Source organism: Branchiostoma belcheri, unplaced genomic scaffold (assembly GCF_001625305.1).
Source record: "Branchiostoma belcheri isolate BF01 breed outbred unplaced genomic scaffold, Haploidv18h27 scaffold48, whole genome shotgun sequence".
Lineage (NCBI taxonomy): Eukaryota > Metazoa > Chordata > Leptocardii > Amphioxiformes > Branchiostomatidae > Branchiostoma > Branchiostoma belcheri.
This window is the reverse complement of record NW_017804109.1, coordinates 2,044,380-2,059,956: the sequence shown is the minus strand read 5'-3', so window position 1 is coordinate 2,059,956 and position 15,577 is coordinate 2,044,380. Positions and strand designations below refer to the sequence as shown.

Here is a 15,577-nt window from a genome sequence, read left to right as displayed (position 1 = left end):
GATTGTAGACCCAAACGGAAGGTATTTGTTATATGCCCTGTTCGATCCCCACAAATAACACGTTTTATTTTTTCTATTGTTTTTTTTTTTTAAATCTTGATGTACATGTATTACGCCATTAGCCCGGTGGGCTGGGTGAGGCCCTAGGTCTCGCAGTAGTGTCCGCCGCTGCAGGGCTGGCAGTCGTCAACACTCTTCCGGTGTGTCAGGTTACCGAACGTCCCCCGCGGACTACTCTTTTCTATCACTAACCTTAGCATAAGGCCTTAGATTCAATATATTTCACTAAAGAGTTACTGTAATATTACAGCTTTTCTAAGTTAAGACACAAATGACATGTTTTATATTTCTGGTATCAGCCTTTTATATGGCTTCTGGCCCCAAAAGAAATACCACTAGCTCTCCTAAAACCTTAAAACTTGTCTAACACCTGACAGGTGTGCCTCTCACCTGAGTAGTTAGCGAAGGTGCCGCTTGGGCAGGACAGGTAAGTCTGGCTGCCGTTGGGACAGTGCACCCCCCCGGGACAGATGGTGGAGGGGGGGTTGGGAACAGCGTCCCCCCCTGGGCAGTAGTACCCTCCCCAGCACTGCTGAGTCACTTCAGTCATCCCTGTCTCCGGACAGTAGAATCCACCTGGGGGGGGGGAGCAAAGGTAGTTTTTATAAAACTCTCACACTTCATTTTTTACCATTACCGAATAGTCATATGCCTCTACTCTATTGTAAGTCTACTTTGTCATTGACAACACAAAAAGAGCTTGTAATTTAGTGCAAACTCTTAACATAGACATTCGGTACAGTTATGCTGACACTTATTCAACATAGTGCTATTATCATTAAAAATAAATGGTTGTTTCATTGTTTATTAACACTTTATTCAGGACAAATACACTGTATGAATAACAGAAACAAGGCAAACATTGAAACATGACAAAACAATAAGCTGTGTAAAAGCAATATTCATAGTTGGCATGCAAATTAATAAAGAAAGGCTTATTAAGGCAAACATGTTTGGTGTATTCCCTACCTGGACATTGCGTGCAGTTGTCCTGATGGCTGAGCCCAGGGGTGTTGGACCAGGAGCCCGCGGCACACGGGGTCGGGTGGGAACTGCCCTGTGGACAGTAGTGACCCGCGGTGCAACGGGCAAAGGTCGCAACGTCGGCTCCAGCCTCACAGTAGAAACCTGAGGAAAGAATGAGAGTGATCACCTGTGCCTTGATTGAAAATAGGATTAAATGAATTGAATGTAGTTCCAGGTCTTGTATTTATAGTAGATTTCTTATTTCATGTTTGTCTGCACGTCTGTACATGTGGGTTATCTAATACCAGTTTACACTGCCTTGATAACCTGTGTCTTGACCTGTTGTCATTGCCAATAAAGAAAGAAAGAAAGAAATAGATTGTCAAAGTCCTGTAACATATTAAGGTTTTTATTACACAAGAGTATTGTGCAAAGACTGGCAAGTTTTGGCAAGAAGTATTTTCTATTTCTACCAATGAAACTAGACAGTTTGCTTAAAAAAACATGATGGTTTTCCACCTGAGTTTAGTTCAATTTCCATGCAGCTAAGATACACTTAACTACAGATAAAGAAGCTTGCTGTAACGTGAAGTCCAGCTCTGTATGATAAACAAACATAAAGGCTTTCTCACCAGGTTCACACTCGGGCCCAGGCTGGTCCATGCCCCACGAGGGACAGTAGCGCTCAGCTGTGCAGTTCAGACAGTCTGTAATGTCTGTCCTCTGCATGCTCGGGTTATACGTGCCGGGCGGACACGCTAAGGGGGATGCCGTCCCCTCCGGGCAGTAGTGCCCCACTGGGCACTCGTCAGCATCTGCGCCAAACCCTGGGGTGGAGGAGTTGGACGCCACCTTGCAGAAGTATCCGGGACTGCAGGGCCCAGTGGGTTGGGTGAGGCCCTCGGTCTCGCAGTAGTGTCCGCCGCTGCAGGGCTGGCAGTCGTTGACTCTCTCCCGGTGTGTCAGGTTACCAAACGTCCCCCGCGGACAGGGGAACTCGTTAGCGTAACGAGTGCCATTAGGACAGTAGTAGCCTGGAAATATAGTTGCAAATTTCATTAACTGTATGTATACCTGATTATGTAGAAGTTATTTTGCTGTCTGCCATACCCCACCCGTGAATAGTTTCATCAGGTTGTTAGCCATTGTGTAAAGAAATTCTTTTAAAGCAAGTTTTATTCAGCCAAGATTTGGGTGATTGATCGTCCATCAAATCTGTCTGGTTCACATTTTACAGCACAGGAGTTGTTGCTACAGAATGCTCTCTGTGATACATTTTGCTCTGTACAGATGCTGGAAGACATTGGAACATAACTCTCGAAGTTGGCCACAGGACTCTGGTAAAAAAATCTGTGGTGGACATTTATGATCATTTGCTCATGCAATCTGTCAATAGCTCACACTCAAAACCCACCTTCTGGACAAGCTGAGCTGTTGTACAGCACCACCGGTTCCTTCACATTATCGCAGTAGTACCCAGGAGGGCAGTTCTTACACCCCCACTGCCCCTCCTGGTCCTGGTACTGCCCTGATGGACAGCGGATCGGCAGTACACTCCCGGCCGGGCAGTAATGACCTGGGGATGAGAGAAATGTTAACAGTACAATAGTGCAAACTTCGAGGCACCTCTGACCTGATGGGTAGTAGTAGTCTGGTGAGGATTAAGGTATAGACAATAGTACAATAGTACAATAGTACCCAGTACACAAACTTCCAGTTAAATAGTGTAACAATGGTGCAAACTTCCAGGCACATCTGACCTGCTAGCCAGTAGTGGCCTGGTGAGGCAAGAAGTTTTAAGTGAATACACAAGTCTGTCCACCTACCCAGAGTACAGTTGAACTCGTGCGGTGTGGCCACCTCCTGACCCCCGGGGCAGTAGTACCCCTGGGCGCAGGGGGCGGTGGGCTGGGCCAGCCCGTTCTCCCCACAGTACATCCCGGCCGTGCAGGTCTGGCAGTCTGACAGGTCGTCGTTCCTCGTGCTGTTCAGGAAGTACCCAGGGGGGCAGAGTCTGGGGGAGGGGGAGGCAGGGGGGCAGTACGCACCCTGGGGGCAGATGTCACCTGGGGAAACAGACAGGAAATCTACTAGTTTTGGGTAAAACGTTTTTTGTTTCAAAGTAGAATTAGCCAACCAACTGCAGTTATGATCAAACTGCACCTGGGGAAACAGACAGGAAATTTGGGTAGGGCCAAGCTACATTTTTTCTCTCTAAATCATAGAACTGGATGCTACCCAATGTGCCTGTAGGCGCAGGAGGACCCAAAGTCTAAGGGTTAAAAGTAAATCACTGTGCAAAAGGCTTTAACAAATCAATCAAACAGCAGAATGGAGCAATGAGAAAGATTTAATATTGGGTAAAACGGTTTTTGTTTCAAAGTAGAATATGGGTCAACCAACTGTAGTAAATGACCAAACTGCAACTTTTAAAAATTTGTGAATTATGCTTACTTTACAGTGTATCCTTTGGATTTGCTTTCATCTCCTACATTAGTAAGTCTCTTATGGTGGCCTGCACCAGGTAATCCTGTTATAACACTTTCATATCATAAACAGGTTTGTATGAAATGTAGTTGGAAGTGACCGTCTTACCTGTGACATTGCCATCTTGTGGATTGGACAGCACAGCCATGGAGGTACAGTAGAAACCTGAGGCAAACAAAATACGACAGAATTAATTTTTAGAAAATAATGAATCACTCACTCACTCACTTACTCACATAGCCAGTAGCCATAGGTCCACGAAAAGAATAAAACACTCTAAATTCAAGTTCTAACACCCAAATTGTAATAATTACTGCAGAAGAATTCAGCAGAAGAATCCTTCCTTTTAACAGCTTTTAAACCTTGAGAAATGTGCTAGAAGAGGAGAATAGTAGCCTACCTGGATCACATTCCCCAGACGTCTGGTTGAGGCCATCCACAGCACAGTAGTAGCCTGGGTCGCAGGCCTTTGGAAAGGACGCTCCTTGGGGACAGTAGTAGCCAGCCTGGCACTTGTCTCCACCCGTCCCACTGGGGGTGGCTGTGGTGGAGGCTACTGAGCAGTAGTACCCGGCATCACATAGTCCACTGGGGTTGGACAGGCCACTGGTGTCACAGTAGGAGCCACCTAGAGTGAAGGGGGCAGTAGGGTTAACTTAACAGTACAGTATACTGCCCTGAGCAGTAGTACCCGGCATCGCAGAGGCCACTAAGTCGCAGTAGGAGCAACCTAGAGGGAAGGGGGAATTGTAACTGGAACTGTGAAACAATGTGAAAAATGACCCCTGGGCCTGGACCTAAAAAAACAAGACAGTTTCAGCACAAATTTACAACAAAATAGGACAGTTTCTGCACGACTTGACCACTAACACAGGACAGTTTCCGTACCTGGGCAGGACACACAGTCGGCCGGGTCGTAGCTGCCAGTCTTGTTGTTGAAGGTGCCGGGGCTGCAGGGGTTGTCATTGCCCTGATGTGTGCCGGCGGGGCAGTAGTGCCCTGAGGGACACGGGTTGTCTGCATAGTCCACGGTGGCGTTCGGGCAGTAGTAACCTACAGGGGTGTCAAGGATGAAAGAATCATAAATTATAAATCTGCCACGTTTACAAATTCAAGACATAATGATTCATGAATTATCATTTTTATAACTTCACCAATTTCCTGGTTGGAATCCAAATACAAGCAAGGTTATTAATTGATTATATGCATAAACTAGTATAAATGCTATAGGTTTGAAAAGCTAACTTAAGCTAAAATATGGAGGCCCCCTTTTTGAGAAGTGCCACACCTCGACCATATAAAAGAACCCATCACACTTGGAAAATGTGTCCATCTTTGTCTGATCATGAGGTCAAAAACTTTACAGTCCTATAATAATCAGGTCATGTAAGCTGCCACTACAGAACTGACTGCAATTCAGCCCCATCAATTTTAAGATCCTTGGAATGTGGCCACAGAGACAATAGTTGGTTCTGCATTTTCCTTACCTTGTTCACACGTGAGGCACTCTGCCATGCCTGTTGTTGGGGCGTATGTACCCGGGGCGCAGGGATTGGGGTAGTCTGTGCCGTTAGGACAGTAGTGGCCTTGGGGACAGATCCCACCATAACCCGTCATGGCACCGTCGTGGTACGGACAGTCGGAGCTGTTGGATGCGGACGTGACGTTGTCCCCGTCAGGATTGGTTCTGTCCACGCCGTACACGCAGTAGTGACCGGCTGTACACAGGCCTGGAGGACAGAAATCAGCAATTCATCTAGCCTCAGGAGTACAGCCTTGTAGTCCTGCACTTTAGCAGATAACAGCTAACAAGGCTGGACTCATGTTACAATTCATAAAGGAACAGAGCAAAAGTCGTATTGGAACAGAATACAGAAATATCAAATTGGTATCAGTCGTTTTTCCTATCTGTACCTGCCTTTTTAAAAAAAATTTTAATTCATTTTATTGGTGGATCATAAAACATATTGTACTCCATATGTGTACTTTGCCTATAAAAAGGCAGGAACAAAATGGATATCAAGTTAAAAGATTATAAGTAGCAGGTCATTTCTCCCTACCAGCAGGTGAGCTGAGATGTTCCTCGTCACAGTACCTCCCAGCATCGCAGGGCTTGCACTGCTCAAGCGCGTACAGACCCTGCTGGTCGCTGTAGGTACCACGGGGACAGGCGCGCAGGTCAGACCCCGTGCCCTGGGGGCAGTAGTAGCCGGCTGGGCAGATGGTCTGTACCCCTGCCGCCTCGCAGAAGTACCCGGCCTCGCAGCTGTAGCACATCACTGCATGGGTGTGGTTCACCTGGGGGGAGGGGGGCGGATTTGATATTAGAACAAGTCAATTTTGCATCTATTTAATATATTTTCTACATTTACTTTTATTTGCTTCCTCCAAAATTGAGCCTCTATTAAGCCAAGAAAGAGCGGTATGCATTCACAGCTCCCCACAAAAGCCTTCTTGCAAAGTGAGAAAACAAGAAAATGGCAACTGCAATAAGTGCAATGTATTCAAAGTTTTAATCTTTTTTTATAAGGGGCAAGCTACATTTTTTCTCTCTAAATCATAGAACTGGATGCTACCCAATGTGCCTGTAGGCGTAGGAGGACCTAAAGTCTAAGGGTTAAAAGTAAATCACTGCAAAACGCTATCAAAAGTCAATCAAACAGCAGAATGAAGCAATGAGAAAGATTAAAAAAAAAAACACGATTGACTTACATGACTGTTGTTCCTACATGGCAGAGGTAAAGACACGCCGCCCGGGCAGTAGTGACCGATGGGGCAGTACGTGTCATTTGGCTCTCTGTGAACAGTTCCCTCAGGGCAGTAGTAACCTGGGGAAGAGTTTTTAAATATATATATATAATGTCAATGATTAATATGAGCATCTAGAAAAAGCTGGCAAACATTACACTTAAGACACAACATAAAATATACTTTTGAATTATTTTCCACAACATTTGTTGGTCTCATGAATCTTGTTGATAACTGACTTCCTTCAAACCAAATTCACAAGTTGATTCTTTTTAAATTTTTTTTTTTTTTTGGTTACATAATTATCAAGACTTAAGTGTTTAATGATGACATGTGAACCTATGGCCTAAATGTAAGGCAGTTGGACAAGAGAACTGTATATGTCACTAAACAGTGTGCATTTTGGGTAAAATAACTTCATTTGATAATAAAATCCTTCCCACCTTCTCCGCAGGACCCCGTTGGCTCTGTCAGGCCCTCAGTCTCACAGTACTGGCCGGGCGTGCACTGGTAACACTCTCCTGCTGACTTCAGGTGGGTCTCGTTGGAAAACGTACCTGATCAACATAAACCAAGGAGTGTGATCAAAACAGGCTCTGAATGATCTTCTGACATTACTATACATTGTACATCTACCACCTCATGATCAAGACCAAGCACCAAGCATATGTCGCTACATATTTTGGGTAAAATACCTTCATTTGATAATATCTTCAGGTGGGTCTCATTAGAAAACGCACCTGATCAATATAAACCATGGAGTGTCATCAAAACAGGCTCTGAATGATCTTCAGTAAGACATCTTGTATCTTACTGTTAGCATTTTGTTAGCCTTACTTACACATTGCATGTCTACCCTAGCAGGCATACCGCACAGGTGTCTTACTGAGGGACGACTGTATGTGCCAGATGTTGGTTAGCTTGAGGAATGAATCCCGTCTACTAAATACTGATCTTCTGATATTACTATACATTGTACATGTACCATCTCATGATCAGTTACAGGACATTCAGCACTATGCATGGGCAGTGCAGTATGCCTTTTGGGGTAGACTTGCAATGTGTTTAAGTAATTTGTGAAAAAACAGTAAGATAACAGTAAGATACAAGATGTCTTACTGAATTTTCACCGTTTTAAAAAAATTAATGAAAAAAAAACAATGTACAAAAAAGTCACCGTTATAAAGCAAACTATGATATGAATCTTAATATAATAAAAATCTAAAAACCATAATTAGGTACACAAGTAGTCAAACAAATAACAAAGGGAGTAAAGTGGAAACCCTCACCCCTAGGGCATGGTTCGGGCGTATGCGTGCCGTTAGTACAGAAGTGCCCGTGTGGACAGGCGATCCAGTCTGGGTCTGGGGAGCCCTCGGGACAGTAGAACCCCGCCCAACACTCCCCACTGGGTGCTGTCATGTTGTACTCTCCACAGTACATGCCTGAGAACAACAGATAAACAACAACAGGTAAACAACAACAGATAAACAACAGAAAAACAACTATCATGGCTATCATATTGCACTCCATAAATAATTCACCATGAAAAGTATGAAGAGCTGACAGCAGGTCTGAGTACATAAAACATCTTAGAAAGGAAAACACTTTTAGAAGTTATTTTTTGTTATTTTTTTACCAATGTTATCATAATGATATTAACATGTTCTTTTTAAGATCAGAAACAGTCTGTTTCCATTCCATTCACACGCATGCTCCATAATGAACTCCTATCCGTACCTTCGGTGCAGTTGAGACACTGCTCGGCGCTGACCAGGTTGGGGTTGTCAGAGAAGGTTCCCAGGTCGCACTTCCGCGGCTCGGCTGTCCCCTCCGGACAGTAGAACCCAGCCGGGCAGGAGTTAGCGTCCTCCGTCTGGTTAGGGGTGGACTCGATAGCACCTCGTCTACAGTAGTACCTGGTTACAGGGCGAAAATCTCATTTCATTTATTTATTTCATTTATTTCGAAGCCTTTTAGCCCCGCAGGCCTAATCTTCCAAGGCTCAAATACAGGACTGGTACATCGTCACATATATACATAGAAAATAGTGAATACAGTGCATACATTTAAAAAGACAAAAATACATTAAACATCAAAAGGAACGCACAAATCAATATTAACAATTTAAAAACTAGAGGTCGGGTTCATGTGACACTGTTTACGATGACTTTCTTGAACCTGAGAAGGTTACTCAGTGTCTTAACATGATATGGTAGATCGTTCCACAACATCTTACTTCATAACTAACACTAAAGATGATTTCTACAAAAATGTTCATGAGAAATAAGATCGACTTAAAAGTGTAAACTTTGGAGAATGTCAATTTAAGTTTGTTACACCAGTCCTCATTCACTCTGCACTGACCTTGTTTCGTTACAGATAGTACAACCCTTAGGATAAAATTGCTTGGTACTACTCTGCAAAGTTAGTTGTCATTAACTAGAATCTCAGATGGATAGCCAACATTGACGGTGCCATGTTTAAAATTGTTTATGTCTACCTTGTACCCTAACCACCAGTAGAGGGACTAGAGAGGAAAGTACAGTGCCAATGGGCATTGAACCCATGACCTTAAATTCTTTTGTGTGCCCATCACATTTATGGCTTTTATCCCAACCTTGAGACCATGTTGAACATGACTTTTAATTACATATCAATCAATAGTTTGTGCTTATAAACCTGCATTTCTCCTCTGGTATCTCAGTCACTGACGAAAGCTAGTGGGGTACTAGCTGAAACGTCTGACCGTTTCCAAAATCATATCCAGTAACTGTTGCTTGAGTAACTGTTTTTTGGCACATGTTGAACATGACTGTTTGCATTATTTTAGCAGAACAGAAGAGTTTCTGTACCCTGCAGCACACAGCTTGGTGTAGGAAGTCTGTGCCAGCTCATCACAGTAGTACCCTCCTGGGCAGGGGATGCAGTCACTCTCCGAGCTCAGCCCAGTGGTGTTACTGAAACTCCCCCGGGGACAGGGGTGCTCCATTGCGTACTTAGTACGAGGAGGGCAGAAGTAACCTACAGGAAGCAAGTTAGCACAGAAGACCAGGTGTCAATCAAAATGCGAATCCAGTGATAAAATGTAGAGCACAACAAATTCTATGAATTAAAGAAAGGTGGAGTCATGCACTGTGACGCATTCTGTGAATCTCAAAACCTACACTGTAAATCTCAAATCTTTTGGAGGGGTTTTATTTCTGTTTTCACTCTCCACCATGACACTGCAAATATGTAATAATTTGAATGCACTGCAGACTACAACACAGTTGTAGTTTCAGTACTACAGAATTATTCTGAACATAAATTACATACAACACAAAATCTCTACGTCCTACCACAGAAGGTAATAGTAGAACTACAGTGAAAGACACTGAAAATTTGACACGAAGTTAGAGTTTGTACAGTTACCTTCCAGACAGAGAGTGTTGTTATACAGCACGACCGGGTCCATGGTGTTATCGCAGAAGTACCCAGCCGGACACTCCTTACAGCCAGGCTGGCCCAGCTGGTCCTGGTAGGAGCCGGACTCACAGCGGACCGGCTCAGTACTGCCCACCTCACAGTAATGCCCTGTAGGCATGAGACAGAGACTGGATGTCAGACTGGAAGTAAACAGCATTCTAACACGAGATATCTCACTGTATTTATGGCTGTCTGTATTAATCTCCAAGCAGTGCCTTCAGTGGCAAGGCTGTAATCACTGGCCAAAGGAGAGACCATTAAACAATGGTTACAGTCTTACCACCATAGCAGCTGGTTGGCAATTGCAAACCTTTATCTTCAAGTCTGAATGACCAATGTTTCAATGAGTTGACATTAAGAGAGGATGGTATCAATATTTGTTTATTAGGACTAAACTAGCTGTCTAATAGATGCTTTTATGTAGTTCATTGTTTTGTGTGTTTTTATCAGTATGATTGAACAATAATAACAAAAAAGACTGACCCTGAGGGCACTGGTACTCCAGAGGTGTGGATGTGTTCTGCCCCCCCGGGCAGTAGTACCCGGCCGCACACAGGCCGCTCGGCTCTACGTTCCCAAACCCTTCACAGTAACTCCCCATGGTGCACTCATAGCAGTCTCCCAGCTCCCTGTTACCTGGTATAGCAATAAATGAATAATCTTTATTGCAGGTTTAAAGACACACATCACCTATAGTTTTTTATGAAATTTCTGGTGACCAGTGTTTAAGACATATACACTGAGAAATCAAGCAATCACATGTTTCTGAGGTCACGTCCCAGAAGCTGCAGTAGACGGGTCCATTCCCAAGCGGTGCAACACTAAGTTTTAGCTTTTACAACATAATCATACCAAGTTACACAGATAACTTTCATGTTTCATCAAATTTGGCTTATGTGACTTACCTGTGACGTTAGAGAAGGTACCAGGTGCATGGACAGGTGAGATGTGACTTACCTGTGACGTTGGAGAAGGTACCAGGTGCATGGACAGGTGAGATGTGACTTACCTGTGACGTTGGAGAAGGTGCCAGGTGGGCAGGTGGTTCCACTGCTGCTTCCCTCTGGACAGTAGTGACCCATGGGGCAGGCGTCACCTGGAAATATGGAAAACTTCAGATTCTAGTCCTGTTCTTAGCTTCTAGGGATCTAGAGAAAGCAGCACATTTTTTTGTAATGTATGTAATGTCATACCTGTGAACTTTAGTTATTAAAGGTAAGCATATGCATAGGTGGCACCCATCTACATTTTGGAAGCTTTTGGGCAAAAACTACAATGTATTATAGCAGGAAGCTAGTCTGCAAGACCTTCCCATACTCTGTCTTGTAAATGCTGAGTGCTAAGCAGTGAAAGCAGTGCATTTTTGTAACGTAAGTAAATGTACTAGTCCTACCTGTGGTGTCATTTCTAGGCATGTCCGTACTGGCCCCCAGCAGACAGTAGTACCCAGCAGTACAGTTCCCGGTGGGCTCAGCCAGCCCGTGGTTATCACAGTACATCCCGGGGGTGCAGGGGGTCGCCACAGAGCTGCCGCCGGGACAGAACTGGCCGGGAGAGCAGCGCCCGCCCTCCGCTACCGTCCCCGGCTGGCCCGACTTCGCTCCGATCGTACAGAACCAGCCCGGATCACACTCGCCTGTGGGCCAGGCCAGGCCCGGGGTCTGGCAGTAGGACCTGTAAGGTAGGGGCGACGCTTAGTCGGACATCTAACATTTCTAACTACACACACATACACACACACACGCATGCACACACAGACACACATGTACATCTAACACATACACACACACACACACATGTACATGTAACACACATGCACACACGCACGCACACACTCGGGCACATGAGCACACACACACACACACACACAGGCACACACATACAAAAACACACACAGTCACACTCACGCACACATGCTTCATTTAATATACATATCTCACAGAGTAGAAAAGGAGTTACGTACCCTGGAGGACAGGACAGGCAGGCTGCGCCGGCTGTTCTCTCCGTGAGGTTGTTGTACTTTCCCTGTGGACACGGGTTCTTAAACTGGCTGTCTGTGCCGGCTGGGCAGTAGTACCCGGCAGGACAGGAACCAGGTATGGACGTGCCGCTCTCACAGTAGAACCCCTGTAACACAGAAGAGCCACCTATCAACTCATGTAAGAACTGCAGAACAGCAGTCTCCAGAAGGGCAGGAGAAGTACTTTAGAGACCTAGCTGGATGTTACCACAGATTGATAATGAAGTCTAGCCCTACCTCTGGACACTGGTCACAGGAAGACTGTCCAGTCTCGTTTGCAAACGTCCCCGCCTCGCATGGCTGTGCAGCTGAGGACCCCAGTGGACAGTAGTGCCCTGGAACGGAACATCGGTTTGTTTTCACATTCAGCTTTTATGCATGTGGACTGATTGTACATTGCCTACTGTAACTCCAACTACAATGTAACTGCAACTAATAAGGCCATCTTGAATCAAAATCAAATTTATTTTAATCTATTCACATCTATTGAAAGAGGATCAGACAAAAAAGCAAAATAATGCATTTATACAAAATACATATATACAAAATACAAGATGGATGACAAAAATAACAAAAACAACCAAGACATGTTGTTTTTAATCTACCTAATCGTATACAAGAAATGAAAAAAGTCAAAAGAAAAACCGTCAAAGATATTACAGTTTTGTGAGCCAGCGCGAAAGTAAAGTGGATCCCGTCAAAGCTACAAAATCACAAACTTTGAGAAACCCTTCCTACCCACCAACAAAAATAACAAAAACAAGCTGGTACCAATCACAAGAATCTAACTGTGTACAAGAAATACAATGTAAAAACAATGTTGAGACTATTAACAGTTTTGTGATCGTAAAGTGAAGTGGATCACATCAAAGCTACAAAAAATCATGCACTTTGAGAAACCCTTCCCACCCACCTGTAGGACATATGTCTCCGAAGGTTTCGTTGAGCGGCTGGGAGGTGTTGGACCCGCGGCCGCAGTAGTAGCCCGCGGCACACTTGTACGTGTCGCCGTGGTCGTCGGGCTTGTCAGTCATGTGATACTCTGGGCAGAAGTACCCGGCCAGGCAGCGCGTGCAGTCGTCTTCCGACGGAAGCTGGTTGTTTGTACTGAAGGTGAAATCACAGAAATTTGCATCAATCTTTGATAAGACGGAAGCTGGTTGTTTGTACTGAAGGTAAAAGTTATAGAAATTTGCTGATGAGATTCTTGCGGAGTATATTAAATCTTCACACACAGGCCTGGTCATATCTCTGGTATCTGAGGTTGTCTCACCTGTACAGGCAAGTACCAGGAAACTTTACTTCACTTACGTACGTAAGCTTTATGTACTGGGAAAGGTATAGGTATAGCAGCAGAAAAGTTGGTTCTTGCATCCTATGAGACTCTTGCAGAGCAAAAAATCGTGGAGATAATGTCACCATGACAGATGTCTGAGGAAATCTCACCTGTACGGAAGTGAAAGTCTCACAATTGGACAGAAAGAAAAGTGAAAGTCTCACCTGTAAGTTCCAGGTGGACAGGGCGACGGATCCCCGCTGCCCTCAGGACAGAAGTAGCCGGCAGGACAGACCTCCCGTGTGTCGGTTGAGTCGGTCTCTGTTACAAACGGGCCGCAGTTCGAAGCTCCGCCTGTGCTGTAGTAACCGGCTTTTGTCTTGTCTGGAACGAGCAGTCAAAAATCTTAGACCAAATTTCAACACAGAACAAGTCAGAGTTCTTCTGGTTTTTGGTAGCTGACATTTTTCAAAGCAAAAGCACAACAAGGAAGAAGATGGAATCTCCAAATATCCTTTTACATTAAAATGAATTTGAATTCCAAAGAACACTGCAGAATGGCAAAATTCATGCAAATGTCACCCAGGCCTGAAGGGTTGCTAGAAGAGCATCTGATTCAGTTGATAGGACTAGATACAAACTTGGCCAAAAGAAGGACCCCACTCACTGATCGGCATGGTGAGTCCAGGTTCGATGCAGCAGTAGCCGGGCGGACACTTGGTGCAGCCTGCCTCCGCCGTCAGACCCTCTTCTGCACCGTACGTTCCAGCCGGACACTGCTCCGGGGTCTGCTCTTTCACTGAGTCAGTGCTGCCGATACAGTAGCTACCTGTATACAGGGAATAATCAGAGCAGTGTTACTAACAAACTACCCTGTAGCTACCATATGTTCCTGCAGGACACTGCTTTGGGGTCTGTTGTTTCACCGAGTCTGTGCTGCCGACGCAGTAGCTACCTGTGGGGGGAATACATGTACCGGAATCAGAGCCTTAAGTTGTAACGAACAAACTACCATGCAGCTGCTCTAGTACATAGGAATTAGAGCCGTGTTACTAACATACTATCCTGTCCTTGGTGCTGAAGTGCTGTTCTACATGTTGCCTTCCTGTGTAAGAAATAAAACATAGTCCCTTAAAGACAAAAATTGCGCATATCTCACCACAAAAATATCGCACAAATATCATGATTTCACAGATCACACTACCTAGCAATAGAGATCCAAATCCTGGCTGCATTATGCACTGTTAAAATTCTACTTCTTAGTTTTATCCTATATCTTATTTTAAGACTTAGGAACAATTCCCAAAAGTAATCTACTAAGACATTAACTTGTGGACAGTACACACTCAGATTCTCTTGAAATTCTACTTGATCATTTTTTTTCGTGGACCTAGGGAACTATTCCTAAAAATGAATTTCGAGTCATGAAGTCCTCCATATGTAATTCACAAACATATATAAGTTACCTTGTGGACAGTAGACCGGGTCTTGGCCAGGGACACACCAGAGCCCCGGCGGACACAGCAGGCAGGCGCTCATGCCGGTGTGGTTAGCGTAAGTTCCCGCCGCGCATAGCCTCGGCTCCGGGGACCCTGCTTCGCAGTAGTGGTGTCGCGGACAGATGTCACCCACGCCGGTATCGTTACCGTACGGCGCTGGGGTGGTGGAATTGCCGGTACAATAGTACCCTTCGAAGCAGTCCCCTGCAACAGAAAAATGCCACCTGTCAGTTCCTGTGAAAACTACAGTCAAACTTGGTACAGTTACTGTTAGTAGTACCCTTCGAAACAATTCCCTGCAACACAAGAATGCCACACAAGAATGGAGAAGAAAAAGAAAAAGAGAAAACAGAGCAAAAACCATAATGCTTTTGAAGGTAAGCAAAACAAAAGTTGTTTTTCAGTGAATACCTGCAGGTTGAGTGGCTCCGGTAGCATTACAGTACTTCCCTGCATCACACTGTATGCAGTCGTCCTCACTCTGGGAGCCCAGGTTGCCGGTGTACGTGCCGATGGGACACGGGTGCATGAAGGTGGCGCCGCGGGGACAGTAGTGGCCCGCGGCACACAGGTCTCCCCACAGGACAACCTCCTTCCCGCCCGAAGTGTCGTTGTTGTAAACCTGGAAAACAAAAGTGACCTCGTTCCAGTTCTACCTCACTGAAGAGCTTATCTTCCACTAGTCATGAAAGAAGCTATGTACAATATTTACATTGGTACAGGTTTAAGGTACTGGAATATTTCTTCTAGCTCTTTTGGACAAGTACATTGAACTGTGGACAATGTCTTTAACTGTGACCCTTTTCAATAAGTTAGAGACCCTGACTGTTTGGGACAAAATAAAAGTTTCAATCTGTAATAATATCATTATCATCTTGGGGGAAATTATTGCATTTTTCTAAATTAAGGATTGTCCACTTGATTGCCATTCATCCACCTGAGACATAAGCTGCTAAAAGTAAGGGTCTATATTTGTTACAAATAGGAGATTCTGCAAACGGCAATAATTTTTTAAATTCTTGTACTTGTAACTACATAGGATGATAAAGCTGC

At 44.7% G+C, this 15,577-nt stretch overlaps 1 protein-coding gene across 1 annotated transcript in view; it reads right to left on the bottom strand.

Annotated features, from left to right (window-relative positions):
- LOC109479343 overlaps positions 1–15,577 on the bottom strand; it is a 118,550-nt gene that overhangs the window by 79,321 nt on the left and 23,652 nt on the right. Inside the window, exons 30-55 of the mRNA XM_019781294.1 lie at positions 14,936–15,146; positions 14,492–14,728; positions 13,693–13,854; positions 13,250–13,409; positions 12,663–12,856; positions 11,987–12,084; positions 11,693–11,856; positions 11,123–11,403; positions 10,739–10,825; positions 10,213–10,365; positions 9,676–9,837; positions 9,117–9,285; positions 8,002–8,180; positions 7,551–7,706; positions 6,705–6,818; positions 6,226–6,341; positions 5,574–5,811; positions 5,001–5,243; positions 4,402–4,566; positions 3,914–4,141; positions 3,622–3,678; positions 2,853–3,092; positions 2,441–2,602; positions 1,659–2,060; positions 1,030–1,188; positions 451–636 (exon numbers count right to left, since the gene is read on the bottom strand). Of these exons, the coding sequence (XP_019636853.1) occupies positions 451–636; positions 1,030–1,188; positions 1,659–2,060; positions 2,441–2,602; positions 2,853–3,092; positions 3,622–3,678; positions 3,914–4,141; positions 4,402–4,566; positions 5,001–5,243; positions 5,574–5,811; positions 6,226–6,341; positions 6,705–6,818; positions 7,551–7,706; positions 8,002–8,180; positions 9,117–9,285; positions 9,676–9,837; positions 10,213–10,365; positions 10,739–10,825; positions 11,123–11,403; positions 11,693–11,856; positions 11,987–12,084; positions 12,663–12,856; positions 13,250–13,409; positions 13,693–13,854; positions 14,492–14,728; positions 14,936–15,146 (4,723 nt within the window). The remainder of the gene's footprint in view (positions 1–450; positions 637–1,029; positions 1,189–1,658; positions 2,061–2,440; positions 2,603–2,852; positions 3,093–3,621; positions 3,679–3,913; positions 4,142–4,401; positions 4,567–5,000; positions 5,244–5,573; positions 5,812–6,225; positions 6,342–6,704; positions 6,819–7,550; positions 7,707–8,001; positions 8,181–9,116; positions 9,286–9,675; positions 9,838–10,212; positions 10,366–10,738; positions 10,826–11,122; positions 11,404–11,692; positions 11,857–11,986; positions 12,085–12,662; positions 12,857–13,249; positions 13,410–13,692; positions 13,855–14,491; positions 14,729–14,935; positions 15,147–15,577) is intronic.